Consider the following 20,858-nt stretch of genomic DNA (forward strand, 5'->3'; position numbering starts at 1 on the left):
GGGGATGGGGCCGGAGGTGGCGGCGGCGGCGGCGGCTGCGGGCAGGGCCCCGCTCCCGGTCTCGGCCCCGATCCCGATCGTGGCGCTGGTGCTGGCGCTGGGCGCGGCCGTTACCGGGGCAGGAGGAGGAGGAGGAGGAGGCGGGCCGGGCCCCGTTACGTGCGGCTCGGTGGTGAAGCTGCTCAACGTGCGGCACAACGTGCGGCTGCACTCGCACGACGTCCGCTACGGCTCCGGTAACGGGCCCGCTACAGGCCGCCAGCCCCCTCCCGGGCGTTATTTCCCTGCTTATTAATTTATTTCTTCATTTATTTATTTATTTTTTTGTCTCTCGCAGGCAGCGGGCAGCAGTCGGTGACCGGCGTGGCGGCGGCGGACGATGGTAACAGCTACTGGCGGGTGCGGGGCCGCACGGCCGCCGTGTGCGAGCGGGGCCGGCCCGTGCGGTGCGGCCAGGCCATCCGCCTCACGCACCTCGGCACCGGCCGCAACCTCCACAGCCACCGCTTCGCCTCCCCGCTCTCCGGGAACCAGGTACCGGGCACGGCCCCTGTGGCCCTTGACTCCGACCGGGCTCCTCTTGTTCCCTAGGACCAGCCCCTGTCCTTACCGGGACCCCATTGGGCCCTTACCGGGTCTCTATAGGGTCCCCAACAGGTCCCCGGTGTTGCTGTCCCCATCCTTCCCAGCCTCACCTCATCCCCCAGCCCCTGCCAAGCCCGCTTGTTCCCCCCAGCCCCATTTTTCCCTAGCCCCATTATCCCCTTGTCCCCCCCAGACCTATTTTCCCTTGCCCCATTATCTCCTCAGCCCCATTCTCAGCCCCAATCCCACTCTTTGCCCCCCATTTCATGCCAGCCCCCCCCCAGCAGCCAGCAGGACCATCCCCACCACAGCAAGCTGCGTCCCCTGGGGCACCTGGGCTTTGCCGTGCCCTCTACAAGCCCTGGGACACCCGAGCTTTTACTTTGGGTAACAAACTTCTAACAAACCAGCACCCAAAACGTGCACTCCTTAACCCTGACACCCCTGCAGAGCCATCCCTGTGGGTGTTCCCCCTTCGGCACCCCCATTTTCCCCTCCCCACCGTGCCACAAAGCTCCGAGCCCCCCCAAAACGAGCTCCTTTTCCCCTCTCCCCACGTAACCGGGTCCTTGCTGCTGCCACCGCAGGAGGTGAGCGCCTTCGGGGAGGACGGCGAGGGCGACTACCTGGACGACTGGACGGTGCTGTGCAGCGGGACCTACTGGGCGCGGGACAGTGAGGTGCGCTTCCAGCACGCCTCCACCGACGTCTTCCTGGCGGTGACGGGCGAGCAGTACGGGCGGCCCATCCACGGGCAGAAGGAGGTGCACGGCGCCGCCGCCTCCAGCCAGCACAACTACTGGAAGGTCATGGAGGGCGTCTTCATGCAGCCCGGCGAGGTTTTCAAAGCGGAGCGTTACCACGCCGAGCTGTGACCGACACAGACTGATGGCCCCTGGGCCCCACACGGGTCTGGCGCGCACCAAAAAGTGGAGCCCGATGTCCCAAACGCAGCACAGAGTTAATAGTTCTCTTGTTCTGATTTCACACGGCGTTAATAATTCCGTTATTCTGAATTTAACACAAAGCAGAGCTCAGTGTTTGGCATTCAATGCAAAGCAGAGCCCCACAGCGTGAACCCAACACAAAACGGATCCCAAATGCAGCCCCAAACTGATCCCAGTGTCCCAAATCCAATACAAAACACATCCCTGTGTCCTGAACAAAGTTGATCCATCCTGAAGTCCAGATCCTAAAGTCCAGATGAGACACGAAGCAGAGCTCCCTATGTAGAATCTGACTGGAAGCAGATCCCAGTGCCCCACATCCAACCCAACACAGATCACAAACCCCAAACCGGATCACAGAGCCCCAAATTCAGCTCAGCTCAGATCCCAGTGCCCCAAACACAACGCAGAACCCTGTGCCCCAAATCCAACTCACACCAACTCCCAGGGTCCGGATTGGATGCAAGCTGGATCCTGGCACCCCAAATCCAACTCAGGCTGGATCCTGGTGCCCCAAACCACATTCAAACCGGATTCTGGTGCCCCAAACCAGATTCAAATCAGATTCTGATGCCCCAAATCCAACTCAAACCGGATCCCAGCACCCTAAATACAATTCAAGCCATACCCCAGCCCCCCAAATCTGCCCAGCACCATCCTGGACTCCCCACCCCTATCACCTCCACTCCTCTGCCCCCCGATTTCTCTCCCCGTGTCCCGCTGCTGGGCTGGGGGCCAGGAAGGAGCCGTGTGCCCGCGGCGTGCCGCTTCCTGAGCATGGGGTGACTGGGGGAACTGGGAGGAACTGGGAGGAACTGGGGGGAACCGGGAGGAACCAGAGGAAGTTGGAGGGGACTGGGGGGTACCGAGGGGAACTGGAAGAAAAGGAGGGAAGTGGGGGGAACCGGGGGGAGAGGGGGAACCGGGAGAAATCAGGGAAACCGGGGGGGGGAAAGGGGGAACCGGGGAGAAAGGGGGGGAACTGGGAGGAACCGGGGGGTGCTGGGGAGAACTGGAGGAAAGAGGGGGGACCGGGAGGAAGCGGGGGGAGAGGAAGGGAACCGGGGGAGATGGGGGGAACCGTGGGGGATAGGGGGAATTGGGGGGGAACCGGGAAAAAGGGAGAGAACCGGGGAAAACCGGGGGGACCGGGAGAAAAGGGGGGAAATCGGGGGGAACCAGGGGGGCCCGGGGGGACGGAGGGGAGCCGGGGGGGAACGAGGAGAAGGAGAAAAAACGGGAGAAACCGGGAAAAAGGGGAGGGACCGGGGGGGGGGACCGGGGGGGGACCGGCACCGTGGGGGGGGGGGGGGGGCGGTGGCGCTCAACTCCGGTAAGGCCCCGCCCCCAGCCGATTGGCCACGCCCCCTGGGGGTTTGGCCACGCCCCTGGGGGGTTTGGCCACGCCCCCTGATGGTTTGACCACGCCCCCTTATTTTGGCCCCGCCCCCCGCCCTTGGCCCCGCCCCTCGCGGCCGTCACTGCCCCGCCGGCTCCGCGGGCGCTGCTGGGAGGGCGGCGGGGCCCGGGGGGAGGGGGGGGCCGCCCGTCATGGCGGCGGGGGGCCCGGGGGTTTTGGGGGGCCCGGGGCTGCCCCTGCCGCTCCCCGGCATCGCCCTGCTCGTCATCGCCATCGGCCTGCTGCTCGCCGCGCTGCTGGCGCGGTCAGGGCCACGGGGAAAGGGGGGAAATGGGGAAATGGGGGGGGGTTGGGGGGTCCTGGGGGGGGTTCTGAGGGGGTGAGGGGGGTCCTGAGGGGTGTGGGGGGGGAGAGGAAGGGGTGAGGGGGAGGGGAGGGGGGTCCTGATGGGTGTAAGGGGTCCTGGCGGTATGAGGGGGGTCCTGAGGGGTGTAAGGGGTCTTTTGGGGCTGGGGGGAGGGTCCTGAGGGGGGTGAGGGGGTCCTGGAGGGGTTGAGGGGGGTCCTGAGGTGGGTAAAGGGTCGTAAAGGGTCTTCATGGGGGTGGGGAGGGGTCTTTGGGGGCTGAGGGGGGGTTCTGAGGGGGGTTCGGAGGTCCTGGGGGTGTCCTGGAGGGGTTGAGGGGGTCCTGGGGGTGGTGAGGGGGCCTTGGAGGGGTTAAGGGGGGTCCTGAGGGGGGTGAGGGGGGTCCTGAGGTGGGTAAGGGGTCTTCAGGGAGGTGAAGTGAGGTCTTTGAGGGCTGAGGGGGGGTCCTGAGGGCGGTGAGGGGGTCCTGAAGGGGTCCTGGGGGGGTTGAGGGGGTCCTGGGGGCGGTGAGGGGGCCTTGGAGGGGTTAAGGGGGGTCCTGAGGGGGGTGAGGGGTCTTCAGGGGGGTGAGGAGGGGGTCCTGAGGGGGATGAGGGGGACTTGGAGGGGTTAAGGGGGGTCCTGAGGTGGGTAAGGGGTCTTCAGGGGGGTGAAGAGGGGTCCTAGGGGGCTGAGGGGGGGGCTGGGAGGGTGAGGGGGTCCTGGGGGGGTGGTCCTGAGGGTTGTCGGGGGGGGGTCTTTCTGGTTCTGGGGGTGTCTTGGGCTCCTGGAAGGGTGTAAAGGGGGTGTAGGGTTTGGGGGGGTGGGAGAGGGGTAGGGGAATATGGGGGGGGGCTCATAGGTTTGGGTTTGGGGGGCTGGGCGTGTAGGGGGGCTATGGGTTGAGGTATGGGGGGGGACAGGAGTATGGGGGCTTCTGGGGGGTCCCGCAGACCTAGGCACCAGGTCAAGGGGGGGCTGGGGGCTGGCTGTGGGGATTCGGGAGAGTCTCAGAGGGGTCGATGCGGGGTGGTCCCGAGGGGCAGGGGGCTGACCCCGTCCCTTTGTGTCCCTGCAGGTGGCTGCTGTGCCGCCTGGCCATCAGCTGGTGCCGCCAGAAGCTGCGGGCAGAGCTGAAAATCGGCTCCTTCGGCTTCTTCTGGGCCCAGAACATCAGCCTCAAGTTCCAGCAGAAGCAGCAGACGGTGGTGGGTGCCCCCGGAGCGGGGGTCCCGGGGTTTGGGGTGAGGGCAGGGTGGCCATGGTCCCTTTTGGGCATGTAGCAGGTCCCTGCTGGCACGCGGCCCTGAGGTTTCACCGGTTTCACCCCTTTTTTCCCTGGCCAAATTTGTTTTTTTGGGGGGCTCCCTGCACTGGGAGCGGGGTGGGAGGTTTGGGGTGGGCGCCGTGGGATATTTTTCGGTTTCCTCGCTCACCTGCCCCTGTGTCCCTGCAGGAAATCGACAACGTCTGGATCTCCAGCAAGCTGAGCCGGGAGCTGCCGTACGTCCCCCCAGCTCCCCAGCTGCTCTTTTGGGGCCTTGCGGTCCCTGTGGTCTCCCAAATCCTTTGGGGTGTCCCACAGAAGCCCCCCCCAAGCATCAGGGCCCGCGGGCTCGCGTCATGCTTGCTCCTGCTGTTGTTTTGCAGGCGCTACTTCGAGCTGTGCTTTGGGGAGGTGCGAATAAGAACGGACCTACAGAAGGGCCCCGGCTTCCAGCCCCATTTCCCGGGGGCTCCCAGCGAGGCCGATGGAGGGGACGTGGCCCTGAAACCCTCCCTGCTGCGGCTCCTCAGCCAGGTAGGCCCTGCTCCTGGCAGGGTTTTTCAGGTTGTGCTGCTATGGGGTCAGCCCTCATCCTAATGTTTTCCTCCCCACCAGCTCTTCTCCATCCACCTGGACTCCATCAACGTCATGGTTCTGCACGTGGCCACATCGGAGTCCCTCTGGCACATCCAGGCCAGCAAGACGCGGCTCCTCCTCGCCGGGGATGGGAAGAGGTAACTCTGCTCCCCTATTCCCCCAGCACGGCCCCGTTTCCCTGCTGGGATCAGGGTGAGATCTTCTCCCACCCCCAGCATCCAGGGCTCCTTCTGTCCCGGTCCCTTTTTCCCAGAGCCGTTTATTTTCCCGATGGCTGGCTGTGTTGTTCATGGGGTTAGGGTTTTTGCTCTGCTTTTGGGGGAAACTTGGGGTCTCGGCGTCCCCCCAAAAAGCAAGGAAAGGGAGGCAGCACGACCTGCAGCCTCGCTCTGCTCCCCCCAGCCTCAACTGCGAGGTGAGCCTGACCAAGGTGAACAGCAAGGTGCTGCGGAGCAGCCAGCTGGTGAGTGCTGGGGAGGGGAGAAACCCCACGCTCTGGGACCCCCCGGGACACGTTCCTTACTCGTCCTGCCCCCCCAGGATGACACGTGCCTGGCGGAGCTGGCCCTGGCGCTCTCCCTCTCGCTGGAGATCAGCAGCAAGCGGCGGCTGGTGGGCGTCAGGCTGAGCGTCCGGACCCTGCAGGCAGAGCTCCACGAGGGGCTTTTCTGCAGCCCCCTGCTGCACCGATTCACGGCCGGGGGGGAGCAGCCCAGCCCAGGTCAGGCCCGGAGACAGGGCGAGGGCTGGATTTGGGATTTGGCTTTGCTGTCACTGCCTGTGACTCTCGTGTGTCCCACCGCAGGCCCGGAGGAGCCCCCGGAGTCCTCGTCCCTGCTGAGCAGGGCCACGCTGCAGCTCGTGCCCAGGAGGGTGGAGGTGAAGCTGGAGAGCACCAGCGTGGTGCTGTCCATGAACAGCCAGAAGAGGTGAGGGGGGCAGGTGGGAGAGGTGCTTGTGGAAGCCCTGGCACGGTTGTGCCATTCCCTGCTCCACCAGAAGGCGCAGAGAGCAAACCCTAGAGCCCACCCTGGGGGGAAACACCGAGCGTGGCCTGGGGCTGTGCTCCTGGGGGAGGAGGAAGGCAGGCGAGCTGGTGCTCCATCAGGACGGCTGCTGGGATGATGATGATGATGGGCTGCGCTGCTCTCCCCAGGCACCTCACCTGGAGCCTGAAGCTGCTGCAGTTCCTCTACCGGCGCGAGGAGGAGCAGATCCCACTGCGCAACTTCACCCCCACCTCGGACCTGGACCAAATGAGCGTAGACCTCCAGCTGGAGGGCAAGTAGCCAGGAGGGGGGCCCCTGGGGACAGAGCTGCTGGCCTCCTTTTCCTCCTCCATCCCTCACTTCTGCTCCTCTCCCTTCCCAGACGGCCTTCTCCTGTCCCAGAGCCGCCAGCGCATTGTGTGCCTCAACTCCCTGAAGACCAGCGTGCAGGTGAGCGGGCGCTGGGCGCGCTCCCGGCCCCCCGGGAGGGGGCTCTGGTTCAGCTCCCAGCCCGATCTTGCTGCCACCCCGCGCTCTCCCTGCTCCAGGTCACAGCCATCGACCTCTCGGCTGCTGTGCTGCTCAACACCTGCATCATCCACTACCGCCACCAAGAGTTTTCGCACTGGCTGGGGCTGCTGGCGCAGGAACGCGGGTGCCGAGAGGTGCCTGGCCCCAGCCGGGGGCACAAGGGAAGGTAAACTCAGCTTCAGCTGCTGCTTTTGTGGCTTTTTTCCTCTTGCCTGCCACTCTGACGGGGTGCCCGGGCATGTGGCACCTCCTGTGCACAGCCCCTGGTGTGGTGGTAGCTGGGAAACCCTCCAGAGGGTGTCCCTTGGGGCTGCTCTGTGGGATGCAGCTCCCCTCCGACAGCCTGTCCGTGGTTGTCCCCCCTCCAGGAGCTACCCCCAAATCATCGCGCCGATCATCCTGTGTGCCTCGCTGTCCAACGTCAACGTCTCAGTGCAGCTGGGGGACACGCCGCCCTTCGCCCTGGGCTTCAACTCCATCTCTGCAGGTAGGGGTTGGGCTCAGCAGCCTGGGCGTGTGGTATGGGAACACGGAGCATCCTGCTGTGTCTGGGTCCAGCTGGGGGCTGCGGGTCCCCCTTTTTTTGGGGGCAGCGAGCCCTGCCTGCATCCCCCTCCCCTCTGCCCGCAGATTACCAGCACCTGCGCCCCCAGAGCGTGCACCAGCGGGCGGTGCTGGCCGTGGACCACCTCTGCTGGCGCGTGGGCAACGACTCGCACATCCAGCGTGCCCCCCACCCGCCCAACATGCACGTGTGGGGAGAAGCCCTCATCCTCGACTCTTTTAACCTACAGGTGAGCGGGGAGCTGGGGGGCTGCCCGCCCCTAACTCCACGTGGGCAGCACGGGGAGGGGGTGTGGTGGGAGAAGGGTGACAGTAATCAGCCAGTTTGTCCTGCAGGGCAGCTACAACCAGCCTCTGGGCATGTCCAGCGCCCAGTCGGACACGCTTTTCCTGGACTGCACCATCCGGGGGCTGCAGGTGGAGTCGTCGGATACCTGCACCGAGTGCCTGGCCAGGGTCCTGCCCCTGTTCTGCCCGCGGCCCGGCGGGGCTGAGCTCGCTGAGCAGCCTCCCTCTGCCCCCAGCGAGCCCTGGGGGCTGCTCTGGAAGGTGGATCTGAAGGTGGAGGATGTCAATCTTTTCACGCTCTCAGCTGTTGTGGGTAAGTGCGGTTGTGGTGTCCGGGCTGGCCCCGTATGGCTGTCCTGGAACAGCCCCCACAGCCAGGGGAGCCTGGCGTGTTTTGGGGTGCCTTCTCTGTGCCTCCAGCACTGCTGTGCTGCCCCTCCAGGCGCCCTGGAGCTGCGGCTGGACACGCTGACTGTCCTGGGGAGCGCCGAGAGCTGCACGCTCAGCGTCCAGGGCATGGTGCTGGCCTTGGTGAAGAGCATCACGGAGAAGATGCAGCCGTGCTGCAAAGCTCCTGCCATCCCCAACCCCGTGGCCAACCTCTCCATGCTCTCCGTGACCTACCACAGCAGCATCCGCTCCCTGGAGGTCGGTGTGGGTTTCGGGGCTCTGCTTTCGCTGGCGCTGGGATGGACGGGGCGGTGGCACGGGGCACCAAGAGGTGACAGAGAGGAGGATGTGGCGGTGACCTGGAGCTTTCTCTCCGCTCTAGGTGCAGTGCGGTGAGGGGCTGGCGGTGCTGTGGAGCCCTCCCGACCACATGCACTTGTACCATCACACCCTGGCCACCCTGCAGTGCCACGAAGCCTTGCGGAGCGCCCTCGGCCGCGGGACGCCTCCATCCCCATCCCCGGAGAGCCCGGTGCCCCGTGCCACCACCCCTACTGAGCCAGGAGGGTCCCCCCAACCCGACGGGGCTCCCCCCAAAAGACTGCTGTCCCTGTCGCTGGAGCTGAGCTCTGCCAAGGTCACCGCCTTCGTCTCCGAGGCCAACTACATCAGCCTGGCCGCTGAACGGACCTCGGTGAGCTGGCACGGCGGCGCCCTGCACAGCTACTGCCCCGAGCTGGCCGCCGGCTTCGACGGCCACAGCATTTTCAGCTTCAAGGAGGTGGAGGTGAAGCTGCTGCCGGAGCTGGAGGAGGTGATCCTGCACCGCTGCGCCTTCCCCACCCTGCGCACCCTCCGCAACCGCGGCTGGGCTTTCTCCTTCGCCAGCGTCAGCATCGAGTTCCCCTACCAGTACGATTTCTCCCGCACGCTGGACGCCGCCGTGGGCGTGCAGAAGTGGCTGAAGGGTTTGCACCGACGCGGGCGCCCCGCCGGCACCTCCTTGCCTCCCGACCTGCTGCTCAAAGTGACGCACTTCTCCTGGGTTTTCCTGGACGACGTCTTCGAGGTGAAGCTGCGGGACAACTACGAGCTGATGAAGGATGAGAGCAAGGAGAGCGCCAAGCGGCTGCAGCTGCTGGACGCCAAGGTGGCCGCGCTGCGCAAGCAGCACGGGGAGCTGCTGCCCGCCCGCAAAATCGAGGAGCTCTACGCCTCGCTGGAGAAGAAGAACATCGAGATCTACATCCAGCGCTCCCGGCGCCTCTACGCCAACACCCCCATGCGGAGGGCTCTCCTCACCTGGACCCTGGCCCACCTGGAGCTGGTGGCCATGGCCGATGAGTCCTTCCACGGCACGGAGCGTGTCGTGGAGCAGATGAGGGACATGGACAGCGTCAGCCCCTTCCCCCCCGAGGGGCTGGAGATGGTCACGCAGTGGTGCCGCATGATGAAGGGCAGCGTGGGCAGCTTTTTCGGTGAGTGGTCTCGCGTTCAGGGTGTCCTCAGAGGGCAATGTGGTGGCTGCGTGGTGTGGGCTCTCAAGGCAGGGACCTCGTGGCACCGTGTTACGCGTGGCCGAGTGGGGGAAACGAATTTCAGAGCTGCACGGGAGTGGGAATGGAGCAGAGAGGCAACAAGGTGGTGGCTCCTGGGAAAGCCCAGAGCATGGGGATGGGAGCAGTGCCCTTCTGCTGCCCCCTCCATCGTCCCCTGCTCTGCCCCGCAGTGCGGATCCGCGATTACCCTCGCTACCTCTTCGAGATCCGGAATTGGCAGCTCTCGGGCCGGCTGATCGGGGCGGAGCAGTGCGGCCAGCCCTGCTCCCGGCGCCGCCAGGTGCTGAAGTTGGGGCTGCCCTGGGGGGACGCGACGGTGGAGAGGAACATGCCCCCCCTCAAGTTCTACCACGACTTCCACTGTAAGAGCTCGAGGGCCGAGGGGGCTCCCTGCCGGGGCGGGGACGTGGCAGGGGACTGAGCCGTGCCCCCGATGTCCCCAGCTGAGATCTCCCAGTACACCATCGTGTGGGGGCCCTGCTGGGACCCGGCCTGGACCCTGATCGGTCAGTGCGTGGATCTGCTCACCAAACCCTCGGAGGACCCCAGCGCCCCGTTGCCCTGGTGGGACAAGAGCCGCCTTCTGTTCCACGGGGACTGGCACATGGACATCGAGCAGGCCAACCTGCACCAGCTGGCCACCGAGGTGGGAGACGGCGGGGTAGGGAGCGGAGCGTGGCGTGGGGCTGCCTCACACCTCCCTCTGCTCGTGCTGCTTGTGCTCGCAGGACCCCTACAACACCACGGAGAACATGCACTGGGAGTGGAGCCACCTCTCCTTCCACTGGAAACCCGGGCAGTTCGTCTTCAAGGGCAACCTGGACATCAACGTCCGGACAGCCTCCAAGTGAGCGTGGGGCTGGGAGCCTGGGGCTGCTGCTGATAGTGCTGGGGGGGTTACCGGGGGCTTCTTTCTCCACCCAGGTACGACGACTGCTGCTTCCTGCACCTCCCCGACCTGTGCATGACGCTGGACCTGCAGTGGCTGTGCCACGGGAACCCCCACGACCACCACGGCGTGGTGCTGCGCTCCCCCGAGTTCCTGCCCGAGGTGCCGGTGGGGCAGCAGTACGACTCCTACCGTGCCTTCCGCTCCGAGAACCTCAACCTCTCCATCCGCATGGACCTGACACGGCCCAGTGAGGGTGGGTAACAGCCCCTTGGGGCAAAGGGGGGGCTGATTTTAGCCATCCTTTATCCAACCCCTGTGTTGGGTGCTGCCGTGTCCCTGCCCCGCGGGGCTGGCTGATGACGGGTGTTTTCTCAGAGCACTCCCAGCCCCGGATCCTGCTCTACAGCAGCACCCTCCGCTGGATGCAGAACTTCTGGGCCACGTGGACCAGCGTGACGCGCCCGATTTGCCGTGGGAAGCTCTTCAACAACCTGAAACCCAGTAAGAAGAAGCTGGGGCAGCATTACAAGCAGCTGTCCTACACTGCGCTCTTCCCCCGGCTGCAGGCAAGTCCTGGGGGTGGCTTCCCAGAGTTATTTCCCCTCTTTCCCTGCTCTGATCTCTCAAGCCCTGCTGTCTGCTCCCTCCTAGGTGCATTACTGGGCTTCCTTTGCCCAGCAGCGGGGGATCCAGGTGGAGTGCTGCCAGGGGCACATCTTCACCCGCGGCACGCAGCGGCTCATCCCACAAGGTGAGCTTGGGGCCCCGTTGGTGCCGCTTCCAGGCTGGGGAGGGTCCCGGCTGACCCCTTTCCTCCTCCCCCAGCTGGCACGGTGATGCGACGCCTGATCTCGGAGTGGAGCATCACGCAGATGGTGAGCGACCTGAGCCAGGTCACCGTGCACCTCATGGCCTCCACCTGCGACGAGAACGCCGACCACCGGCTCGACACCCTGGTGAAGAAAACCCACCTGCTCAGCCTGTCCTCCCTCACCTACCAGCGGCACAGCAACCGCACGGCTGAGGAGGTACCGCAGCGATCACCCCGGGTGCACGGCAGGGGTCACCCAGCCCGTGCTGCCCTTGGTGGCATCCCCCACGACACGGGGACCTCGATTTTTGGTTGGAACGGGCTGGAGGTGGCTTGGTTGTGCTGAGGCTCTGCCCCTCTGTGCCCAGGAGCTGCCCCTGCGGGATGGGGACGATGGTTTCCACACGCACCAGCTGCACCTGGTGGACCTGCGGGCGTCCTGGACCACCACAAACCGGGACATCGCCTTCGGCCTCTATGACGGCTACAAAAAAGCAGCGGTGCTCAAGCGCAACCTCTCCACCGAGGCGCTGAAGGGGCTGAAGATTGACACGCAGCTGCAGGCCAAGAAGCTGAAGCGGGGCCCGCTCTCTGCTCCCTCCATCCCTGCCAGAGTCACCGCTCCCATCACCAGCGGCCGTCCTGAGAGAGCCTCCTCGGGGGGTGAGCGTGGTGGGGAGTGGAAACCCGCACCCAGCGGTGGCTTGGCTGTGTCTAAAAGCCCAAAACTCTGCCTGCTTTCACCCTGGCACCTCCCAGCCAGCTCCCTTTGGCTTTTCCCTGACCTTTCCTCCTTCCCCAGGAGCCTACATGCTGCAGAAGCTCATCGAGGAGACGGACAAGTTCGTGGTCTTCACGGAGGAGGAATCGGGGGCTAGCGAGCAGCTGTGCGGCATCGCCGCTTGCCAGACCGATGATATCTACAACCGCAACTGCCTCATCGAGCTGGTCAACTGCCAGGTTGTGCCCCTGGCCAGCCTGCTGGCCCCCACACTCTGCTCCCTCACCATGAGAGGGGCTTTGCCTGCTCCTGACCCCCCCCAGGATCTCTTTTTTTTTATTTTTTTTTCCCCCCAGATGGTGCTGCGAGGCGCGGAGACGGAGGGCTGTGTGATTGTGTCGGCCGCGAAGGCTCAGCTGCTGCAGTGCCAGCACCACCCGGCGTGGTATGGGGACACGCTGAAGCAGAAGACGTCGTGGACGTGCCTGCTGGACGGCATGCAGTACTTCGCCACCACGGAAAGCAGCCCCAGCGAGAGGGAGCACGGGCAGCTCTGGCTGGAGGTGAGCCGCCGGGGTTGGCACCTGGTGGGCGAGCTGCGGGGAGAATGAGGGCAAGCAGCGGTGCCTCCTCGCTTCCCTAGGTGAAAAATATCGAGGAACATCGGCAGCGGAGCCTGGACTCGGTGCAGGAGCTGATGGAGAGCGGGCAGGCCGTGGGGGGCATGGTCAGCACCACGACAGGTACTGCAGGAGGAGCTGCCCACCGCGCTGCCCCAGCGGGTGACCCCGAGGCTGGTGGAGCTGGGAGCTCTCGGCACGTCCGTGTGCGGCTCCGAGCCCTCTCATGGGGTCCCCGGAGTGGTGCTGAGACCGTGGTCCCCCTGCCTGTCCCCAGACTGGAACCAGCCCTCGGAAGCCCAGCAGACCCAGCAGGTGCAGAGGATCATCTCGCGCTGCAGCTGCCGCATGTACTACATCAGCTACAGCCACGACATCGACCCCGAGCTGGCCACGCAGATAAAGCCCCCCGAGACCCCCGCTAACCAGGAGAAGGAGGATCTGCTGAAGAAGCAGGAGGGTGGGTACAGCCCGGCAGCGCGTCTCCGCAGAGCCCTGGGCTGACCCACTAGTGCCTGCCAGGTCCAGGGGTGGCCCCTCTTGTCCCTGCTGAGATCAGAGGGGAGCGTGCAGGGTCCCCAACTTTTTGGGATCAGGGACACCCCCTGAGGCTGGACACTGAGCCTGCTAGAGCCAGTGTAGCCACCTCTGCTCATTCCCTGTCCCTCCACCGCTGGCTGGCCCCCAAAAGGTACCACCTCCGGCCCTACAGGTGCCCCACGCGTCCTTTTTGCGTCCCTGCAGGAGCTGTGGACACGTTCACGCTCATCCACCACGACCTGGAGATCTCCACAAACCCTGCCCAGTATGCCATGATCCTCGACATAGTCAACAACCTGCTGCTGCACGTCGAGCCCAAACGCAAGGTACCCACCACGCTGCAAATCATCGTGCTGCTTGCTTGTGCCCGGGGCGCTCCTCATCCTCCCTTATTTATCCGACTCCTTATCCTCCCTTATTTATCCGCGTGGCCAGGAGCACAGTGAGAAGAAGCAGCGGGTGCGTTTCCAGCTGGAAATCTCCAGCAACCCCGAGGAGCAGCGCAGCAGCATCCTCCACCTGCAGGAGGCCGTGAGGCAGCACGTTGCCCAAATCCGGCAGCTGGAGAAGCAGATGTACTCCAACGTGAAGGTAAGCAGCAGGACCCGGCTCCCCTGGCTCCCTGCTGCAGGGCGGAGGGCTCTGAGGGTTGTCTCTCCTTCAGTCCCTGCAGGATGACAGCAAAAACGAGACCCTGCTCGAGCTCAACCACCGGCTGCAGCAGCAGCTGAGCCAGGAGAAGTCCGACCTGCAGCTGGAGAGCGAGGAGCTGAACATACTGATCAGGTCCGGGGGCCCTCTCCACCTTCCTTGGCGTTGTTCCCCCTCCTTCCTCCAAGTTTCCCCCATCCCAGCTCTCTCCTGTTTGCTGCAGGTGCTTCAAGGACTTCCAGCTGCAGCGTGCCAACAAGATGGAGCTGAGGAAGCAGCCGGAGGACGTGAGCGTGGCACGGAGGACGGAGTTTTACTTCGCCCAGGCGCGCTGGCGTTTGACGGAGGAGGACGGGCAGCTGGGCATAGCCGAGCTGGAGCTGCAGCGTTTCCTCTACAGCAAGGTATCGAGCCACCCCGTGGCCCCCCACAGCCCCCTCTGTGAGCCCAAATTTGTGGGGCTGATGCGTTTGTGGGCACAGGTCAACAAGTCTGATGACACCGCCGAGCATCTGCTGGAGCTGGGCTGGGTGACGATGAACAATCTGCTGCCCAACGCCGTGTACAAGGCAAGGGGAGCTGCTCTGCGCCCTGGGGACCCTCAGGGGACCCTCAGGGGACCCTCGGGTGACACAGCCAGGGTGGCTGTGCCTCACCCCAGCCACCCCATGGCTTCCCTGCAGGTGGTGCTGCGTCCCCAGAGCTCCTGCCAGTCCGGCCGGCAGCTGGCACTGAGGATTTTCAGCAAGGTCCGGCCGCCCGTGGGGGGCATCTCCATCAAGGAGCACTTCGAGGTGCCAGGGCTGGGCGGGGAGGTGGCAGGGCACCAAAAAAAAAATGTTTGCCTGGTTCTAATGTGTCTTTCTCCCCCCAGGTGAACGTGGTCCCGCTCACCATCCAGCTCACCCACCAGTTCTTCCACAGGATGATGGGGTTTTTCTTCCCCGGCCGCAACGTGGAGGAGGAGGAGGTGGGGGATGAGGAAGACAAGTCCAAGCTGGTGACAACGGGTGAGTGGGGCGGGAGGTGCGTGGCTGTGCATGGTCACCCTCCTCCCTGGCACCCCGGTGCCACCTGAGCACCTCAGGCTGTGTGTCCAGGACAAATTTTGGGGGGCAGCTGCTGGGGAGCAGAGACAGGTGGTCTCCCCTGTGGGTAGGGGATTGTTGGGGGGGCATCGGGGCTGTGGTTGCCCCCCAGGACAGCAGCCCCTTTGTCGCAGGGATCCCCGTGGTGAAGCCGCGGCAGCTGATCGTGGCTGATGATGCTCTGGGGCCGGGGAAGGGAGTCACTCAGGGCCTGAATCGGACGTCAGGGGTCAGGAGATCGTTCCGAAAAGCACCCGAGGTACCTGCTGCCCCCCCTTTTTTCCCTGGTGAAGCAATGCCAGGGCTTGCTGCTTGTTTTTCCCTTCCCTGCTGCTTTCCTGGCTCCGTCCCCAATCCTCACCTCCTGCTCCCGGCTCTGTCCCCAGCACCCCGTGGACGACATCGACAAGATGAAGGAGCGCGCGGCCATGAACAACTCCTTCATCTACATCAAGATCCCGCAGGTGCCGCTCTGCGTCAGCTACAAGGTGAGGGGACGGGGACGCACTGGGGGGGGTCCCGGGGCCTTGTCCCACTCTGCCTGACCCCCCTCCTGCCCAGGGCGAGAAGAACAGCGTCGATTGGGGCGACCTGAACCTGGTGCTGCCGTGCCTGGAGTACCACAACAACACCTGGACCTGGCTGGACTTCGCCATGGCGGTGAAGAGGGACAGCCGCAAAGCCTTGGTGGCACAGGTGGGTGGGGACAGCGCTGTCACAGCCTCCCCCTTTCCCCCTTTCCCCATATCCTGATCCCATTCTCTCTCTCTCCTGGCGCAGGTGATCAAAGAGAAGCTGCGCCTGAAGCCGGCAGCGGGTGCGGAGGCTCGGGGGAAGCTGGAGAATAAATCGGAGGGGCCCATCCAGCAGCAGGAGGAGGACGAGAAGGCGCGGCTGCTCATCGGGCTGAGCGTGGGCGAGAAGAACCCCAGCAAGAAATCCATCTTCGGCAGGCGCAAATGAAGGGCGGCAGCACCCGGCAGGCCGGGAAGGGACTGGGGAACCCCCCCCCCCCCAAGTGCTCCCCACAGCAGAGGGGCAGCCCCCTATGGTGCCGAGGGGGGGCCGTGCTGCTCCAGCTTGGGGAGGCTGCGCCCAGACCCTCAGCAGCCCCCTCCCTGTAGGGCAGGGGTGCAGCCATGGGGGGCTGCGGGATGCAGAGAGCTCTAGGGCCGCTTTGTGGGGTGCGCAAAGCCCCCCCCCCCTTGTGCCAAGGGTGCCCACGAGCCTCCCCTGTCCCTGCTGTGCGGGTGCTGGGCCCGGTGAAGCAGCAGGATGGCTCCAGGCTGGGAGAAAGGGGAACGGGAGAGAGTTTAAAAGAAGAGTTTTTAATTTGGAACAGCTTGCCACTTGCCTCCCCCCTCGGCGCCGTCAGCACCATCCCCAAAACCCGTGGATTCACCCCCTGGCCCCCCCAGGGGCTTCCCCTACTTTGGGGGTCCCTCAGCCATCTCCTCCGGGAGCCCCTTAGGGTTGGGGACCCTAGGATCCTGTTACCCCCTTGTCCCCTGAAGCTGGGGGCAGCCCCAGATCTCGGGGGCTGCTGTAAAATGGGGGGGTTGGAGGGGAGGGTGCTGTGGGATGGGAGGCTATGGGGGGAAAAAAGGGGGGTTCCCAATCCATGCCCGGTGCAGGCGGGGGGTGGATGCCACGGGGGGCGCACCGGGAGCCCCGCTGCCCGTTCCCGGACCTAGGGGGGGGGGGGTCGTGAGCTGCCGGGGCGGAGAAGGGGGGGTCCGGAGGTGGGGGGGGGGCGGGGCCGGGCGGGGTTATGTAAGGCGGCGATCACCGGGCCCGGGGCGCGGCGCGATGGGAGCAGCCAGCAGCGGCCCGGGCCCGGCCCCGGTGCGACCCCCCCAGGTGCGTGCGGTGGCCCCAGGGGTGCCCCTAATTTCCCCATCCCCGGGGTGTTCCCCCCCCCTCGTTGACGGCCGCCCCCGGGTCCGTAGGGCCGCGCTGTGGGGCCGTGGGTCCGGGCGCTGCTGCGCCGAGCCGGGACGGGACCGGCACCGGCACCGGGACGGGGACCGGGTCCGGTGCCGGGGCTCGCCCTGGCCACCGAGGAGCCGCCGCTGCCCGCTTGGCCGCTGCCGCAGCTCGTCTCGCTCTTCCTGCCGGAGTTCCCCGTTCGCCCCTCCGGCCGCCAGCAGCAGCTCAAGGTGCCGGTCCCCCCCCCACCCCAAAAAAAACCTCGGGGGGCTCGGTGCGTCCTACCGGGGAGCCCGCACCTCCCGCCGGGGGTCCCGTGCGTTAAACGGCGTCCTTCACCGGGTCCCCTCGCAGCCCGGCACGGCTCCATCTGCTTCCCAGAGGGGTCCCCGAGTGTCCCGTGCGCCCTACCGGGGTCCCCGTGCGCCCTACTGGGCTCCCCGTGCGCCCTACGGGTGTCCCCGTGCGCCCTACCGGGGGTCCCCGTGCGCCCTACCGGGGTCCCCGTGCGTCCCGTGCCGCCACCCCGTGCCTCTTCGCGGGGTCGCCGCCCGTCTTTACCGGGTTTCCTTGCGTTCCGTACCGGGTCCCCGTGCACCCCCCCGGAGCCCCCGACCCCCCTACCGGCTCCCCTTCTCCCCCCACCCGTGCCCCTCGTGCCCCGCGCCCCCCGTTCCCCAGGTCCCCACGGGGGTACCCACGCGCCCTCCCCGGTCCCTTTGTGCGCCCCCCCCCCGCCGCCTGTTTTGTGCCCCCCAACGCCCCCCACTTCACCCCACGCGGGATCCAGCTCCCCATGGAAGTGCCCCACAGCCTGCCCCACGCCGGGCACCCCGCAGCCCTTCTCCGTGGGGGGGTGCTCAGCTCCTGCCCCCCCCAGATCCTGGGCTTGGTGGCCAAAGGCTCCTTCGGGACCATCCTGAAAGTGCTGGACTGCGGGCGGGAGAAGGTCTGCGCCGTCAAGGTGGGTGCTGCCCTGCGGTCCGGGGGGTGCCCCTCCTGCTCTGTGCCCCCCCACATCTCCCTGACACCCCCATCGTGCCCCCCCCCCCCAGGTGATGCCCAAAGTGGAGGTGCTGCGCCGCGACACCCTGAAGCAGTGCAAGGAAGAAGTCAGCATCCAGGTGAGGGGGGGGGGATTTGGGGAGGGGTTGGGGGGGGGGATCCCACGGGCTGCAGAGCCCCCCCCCCCCGTGAACCCCTCTCCCCCAGGGGCCGCTCACCCTCTCTGCTTTGTGTCCCCAGAGACAGGTCAGGCACCCGTTTGTCCACGGCCTGGGGGACAGCTGGCAGGGCCAGCGCCACCTCTTCATCAGTGAGTGACCATCTGCCCGTGGGCTCGTCCTGGCCCCCCCCCAGCCCCCGCTGCCTCCGCACGTGTCCCCGCTGCCCGCACACGTGTCCCCGCACACGCGCGTGCTCCCCCCGCCCTGCACGCTGCCCGCGGGGACCGAAGCGCTCGGCTGCCAGCTCCGGGGACAACGGGGACGGGGAGGAGCGCAGCAGGGACGAACGAGCTGCTCTGTCCCCCCCCCGGGTCTGTCCTGTCACTTCTCCTGTGTCACCACTCCGGTGGCTGTGCCACCGTGGTGCCCGCGTGGGCGCATTCCAGAGGCTGTGTCACTTTGGTACCCATTTATCCACGGTGCTCGTGGCACCTTTGTGCCCACGTAGCCATAGTGCTGTAGGGTCCACCAGGACCCTCACTTTGCTCAGGGATGTGCCACCTTTGTGGCCACAGAGCCCACGTGGCCCTGGTGCCCGTGTCACCTCGCTGTCCCCATGGCTCTGGAGCCCATGTCACCGCAGTACACGGTCCTGGTGCCCACAAGGTCCCGGTGCTCGTGCCACCTCGCTGCCCGTATGGACCCAGCACTGGTATCACCGCAAGGCACGGTCCTCATGGCCACGTGGCCGTGGTGCCCGTGTCACCTCGGTGCCCGTCACGAGGCCGGTGCCGTGTCCTGGCAGTGTGCACCTACTGCAGCACCGGGGACCTGCACGCGCTGTGGCGCGCCGCCGGGCGCTTCGCCGAGGCCACCGTCCGCCTGTTTGCTGCCGAGCTGGTGCTGGTGCTGGGTGAGTACCGGGGGGGGCTCAGCCCTCCTGGGGGGGGGGGCAGCCGCCCGCTGGGTGCCACGGGGGTGGCAGAGGGCACGGCGTGGGGAAGGGTCCCCAGGCTCTGATGGCTCCGTCTTGTCCCCAGTGTATCTCCACGACCTGGGCATTGTGCACAGAGACGTGAAGGTGGGTGACAAAGGGGTCTGGGGGGGGACAGAGGATGGTCGGGGGGGGGGTCTCTGCACCCCCTGGTGCAAATTGGCCACTCCAGCGCTTGGTTTGTTTCAGATGGAGAACATCCTCCTGGATGAGAGGGGTAAGGGGCTGTGGCACTAGGGTGGGGACACGCCATCCGTGGGGACACCCCATCTGTGGGGACACCCCATCTGTGGGGACACCCCATCTGTGGGGACACCCCATCGTTGGGGCCCCCACGCGCCATCTCGCCCCGCAGGGCACCTCAAACTCGCCGACTTCGGCCTCTCCCGGCACCTGCGGTGGGGCGAGCGGGCCCACACCATCTGCGGCACCCTGCAGTACATGGGTAAGGGGTTGCAGGGTTGTGGGGACACATCCGCCCCCCCCGGGGGGTGCTGCTGGGGACACCTCCACCCCAGCTGCTCACCCCCTCATCCCCTCAGCCCCAGAGGTGCTGAGCGGGGGTCCCTATAGCCACGCGGCCGACTGGTGGTCCCTGGGAGTCCTGCTCTTCGCCCTGGCCAGCGGGGAGGTGAGCTCTGTGGGGTGCACGTTTTTGGGGCTAGGGGCACCCCATGGAGTTCCTAAACACCTTCCTTGCCCCCCCCAGTTCCCGGTGGCACCGGCGGGGGACCACGTGGCCATGCTGGAGCGCGTCAACCAGAGCCCCTACAGCAGCCCCCCTGCGCTCAGCCCCGCGCTGGCCCGGCTGCTGGCCGAGGTAGCCCTCCCCCCCCCGGGTTGGGGGTCCCCATGGGGGTCTCCATCGCTCAGCCTCTTCTCTCCGTCCCCAGCTGCTGTGCCACGACCCCCTGCGCCGCCTGCGCTACCTCCACCACTTCCAGGACCACCCTTTCTTCCGAGGGGTGACCTTCGACGCCGACCTCCTGCAGAAGGACCCGGTGGCGGTGGCCGTGGCCCCGCGCCCCCCCGCGCCCCCTCCTCCCTCCCCCGACCCCTCCACCTTTGAGGATTTTGACTGCGACCTCACCGCCACGGCCCCCCCGGACCGCCCCTGGCCCGGCTGAGCCGCTGCCACCACCGGACCCCTCGCATTGCTCAGGGACCCCCCCCCAAAATCCCCCCCCCCAGGCAGCGGCTGGGCCCCCAGCGCTGTGCGTCTCCCCACGGGACTGTTATAAATGAAGTCTCAACTCAGTCTGGATTTAGGAATATTTATAAAGGGAATTTTTATAAATGGTATAAAAGGCAAGGAACCAGCGCTGGGTGTGCGGGGAGTCTGCGCTCCACCAACACACACACACAAACATCAAACATTCATTCCTTCTTTCTGCTCCTTCATTGATGTAACTTCATCATGTTGCCTTTTTTTTCTTTCTCTCTCTTTTTTTTATTTTATTTTATTTTATTATTTTATTTTATCCTGAGGGCAGCCTCCCCTTTTATACCCTTCACCCCACAGCAGTCCTTCTCAAACCAACTTTTCATTGGTCAAACAACTTTGCAAATAACAACAGCAGCAAACACCCAGACACTTCCACGCCTTAAGGGCTTGAGACCAAGCAACCTGAGCCTGCAGGGAGCCTCCTGAACCACCCTTCTGGGCTCCCTCTCAACTCTTTCACATTCCTGATGGCCTCATCGCTAAGAGTCTGATGCTACCATTGACCATGGCCACACTCCCACTTCTTTATTAAAATATTTTTATCAATAAATTATTTATTAATAAATTATTTATTGATAAATTCTTTATTAATAATTTTTATTAATAAATTTTTATTATTAAATTCTTTATTAACTATTTTATTAATAATTTTTATTAATAAATTCTTTATTAATAAATTCTTTAACAATATTTTTATTACTAAATTATTTATTAATAAATTCTTTATTAATAAATTCCTTATTAATATTTTTATTAATAAATTCCTTATTAATGAATTCCTCATTACCACCGCCCGCTCT

General features: G+C 64.9%; 3 protein-coding genes across 4 annotated transcripts; all 3 read left to right on the forward strand.

The window, feature by feature from the left end:
* The first annotated feature begins 4 nt into the window (after positions 1 to 4).
* Positions 5 to 1,617, forward strand: SDF2 (stromal cell derived factor 2). The gene is made up of 3 exons (XM_068655717.1): positions 5 to 236; positions 338 to 534; positions 1,173 to 1,617. The coding sequence occupies exons 1-3, from the start codon at positions 5 to 7 to the stop codon at positions 1,458 to 1,460; spliced, it is 717 nt and encodes a 238-aa protein (XP_068511818.1). The 3' UTR covers positions 1,461 to 1,617.
* A 1,417-nt stretch (positions 1,618 to 3,034) lies between these two features.
* BLTP2 (bridge-like lipid transfer protein family member 2) lies at positions 3,035 to 16,083 on the forward strand. Of its 2 annotated transcripts, none has more exons than XM_068655648.1 (39): positions 3,035 to 3,196; positions 4,315 to 4,444; positions 4,693 to 4,739; positions 4,887 to 5,037; positions 5,119 to 5,237; positions 5,503 to 5,563; positions 5,641 to 5,821; positions 5,906 to 6,029; positions 6,257 to 6,381; positions 6,472 to 6,539; positions 6,638 to 6,786; positions 6,989 to 7,107; positions 7,251 to 7,414; positions 7,509 to 7,785; positions 7,915 to 8,120; positions 8,245 to 9,340; positions 9,592 to 9,783; positions 9,865 to 10,067; positions 10,150 to 10,268; positions 10,346 to 10,566; positions 10,689 to 10,879; positions 10,965 to 11,064; positions 11,139 to 11,341; positions 11,493 to 11,787; positions 11,927 to 12,084; positions 12,202 to 12,408; positions 12,489 to 12,588; positions 12,743 to 12,925; positions 13,210 to 13,331; positions 13,441 to 13,596; positions 13,670 to 13,791; positions 13,880 to 14,060; positions 14,139 to 14,225; positions 14,340 to 14,450; positions 14,531 to 14,666; positions 14,879 to 15,003; positions 15,131 to 15,232; positions 15,306 to 15,440; positions 15,525 to 16,083. In XM_068655648.1, exons 1-39 carry the CDS (start codon positions 3,084 to 3,086, stop codon positions 15,705 to 15,707), a joined length of 6,762 nt encoding a protein of 2,253 aa, XP_068511749.1. In that variant the 5' UTR covers positions 3,035 to 3,083; the 3' UTR covers positions 15,708 to 16,083. The 2 variants fall into 2 exon arrangements, with proteins under 2 accessions (XP_068511749.1, XP_068511750.1); XM_068655649.1 differs by having other exon boundaries at positions 3,036 to 3,196; positions 7,521 to 7,785.
* A 122-nt stretch (positions 16,084 to 16,205) lies between these two features.
* RSKR (ribosomal protein S6 kinase related) lies at positions 16,206 to 20,626 on the forward strand. The gene is made up of 12 exons (XM_068655654.1): positions 16,206 to 16,604; positions 16,694 to 16,903; positions 17,554 to 17,637; positions 17,729 to 17,797; positions 17,919 to 17,988; positions 18,645 to 18,752; positions 18,880 to 18,920; positions 19,023 to 19,050; positions 19,189 to 19,278; positions 19,376 to 19,464; positions 19,543 to 19,653; positions 19,727 to 20,626. The coding sequence occupies exons 1-12, from the start codon at positions 16,326 to 16,328 to the stop codon at positions 19,958 to 19,960; spliced, it is 1,413 nt and encodes a 470-aa protein (XP_068511755.1). The 5' UTR covers positions 16,206 to 16,325; the 3' UTR covers positions 19,961 to 20,626.
* Positions 20,627 to 20,858: the final 232 nt, after the last annotated feature.

This window comes from Anas acuta, chromosome 19 (assembly GCF_963932015.1).
Source record: "Anas acuta chromosome 19, bAnaAcu1.1, whole genome shotgun sequence".
Taxonomy (NCBI): Eukaryota; Metazoa; Chordata; class Aves; order Anseriformes; family Anatidae; genus Anas; species Anas acuta.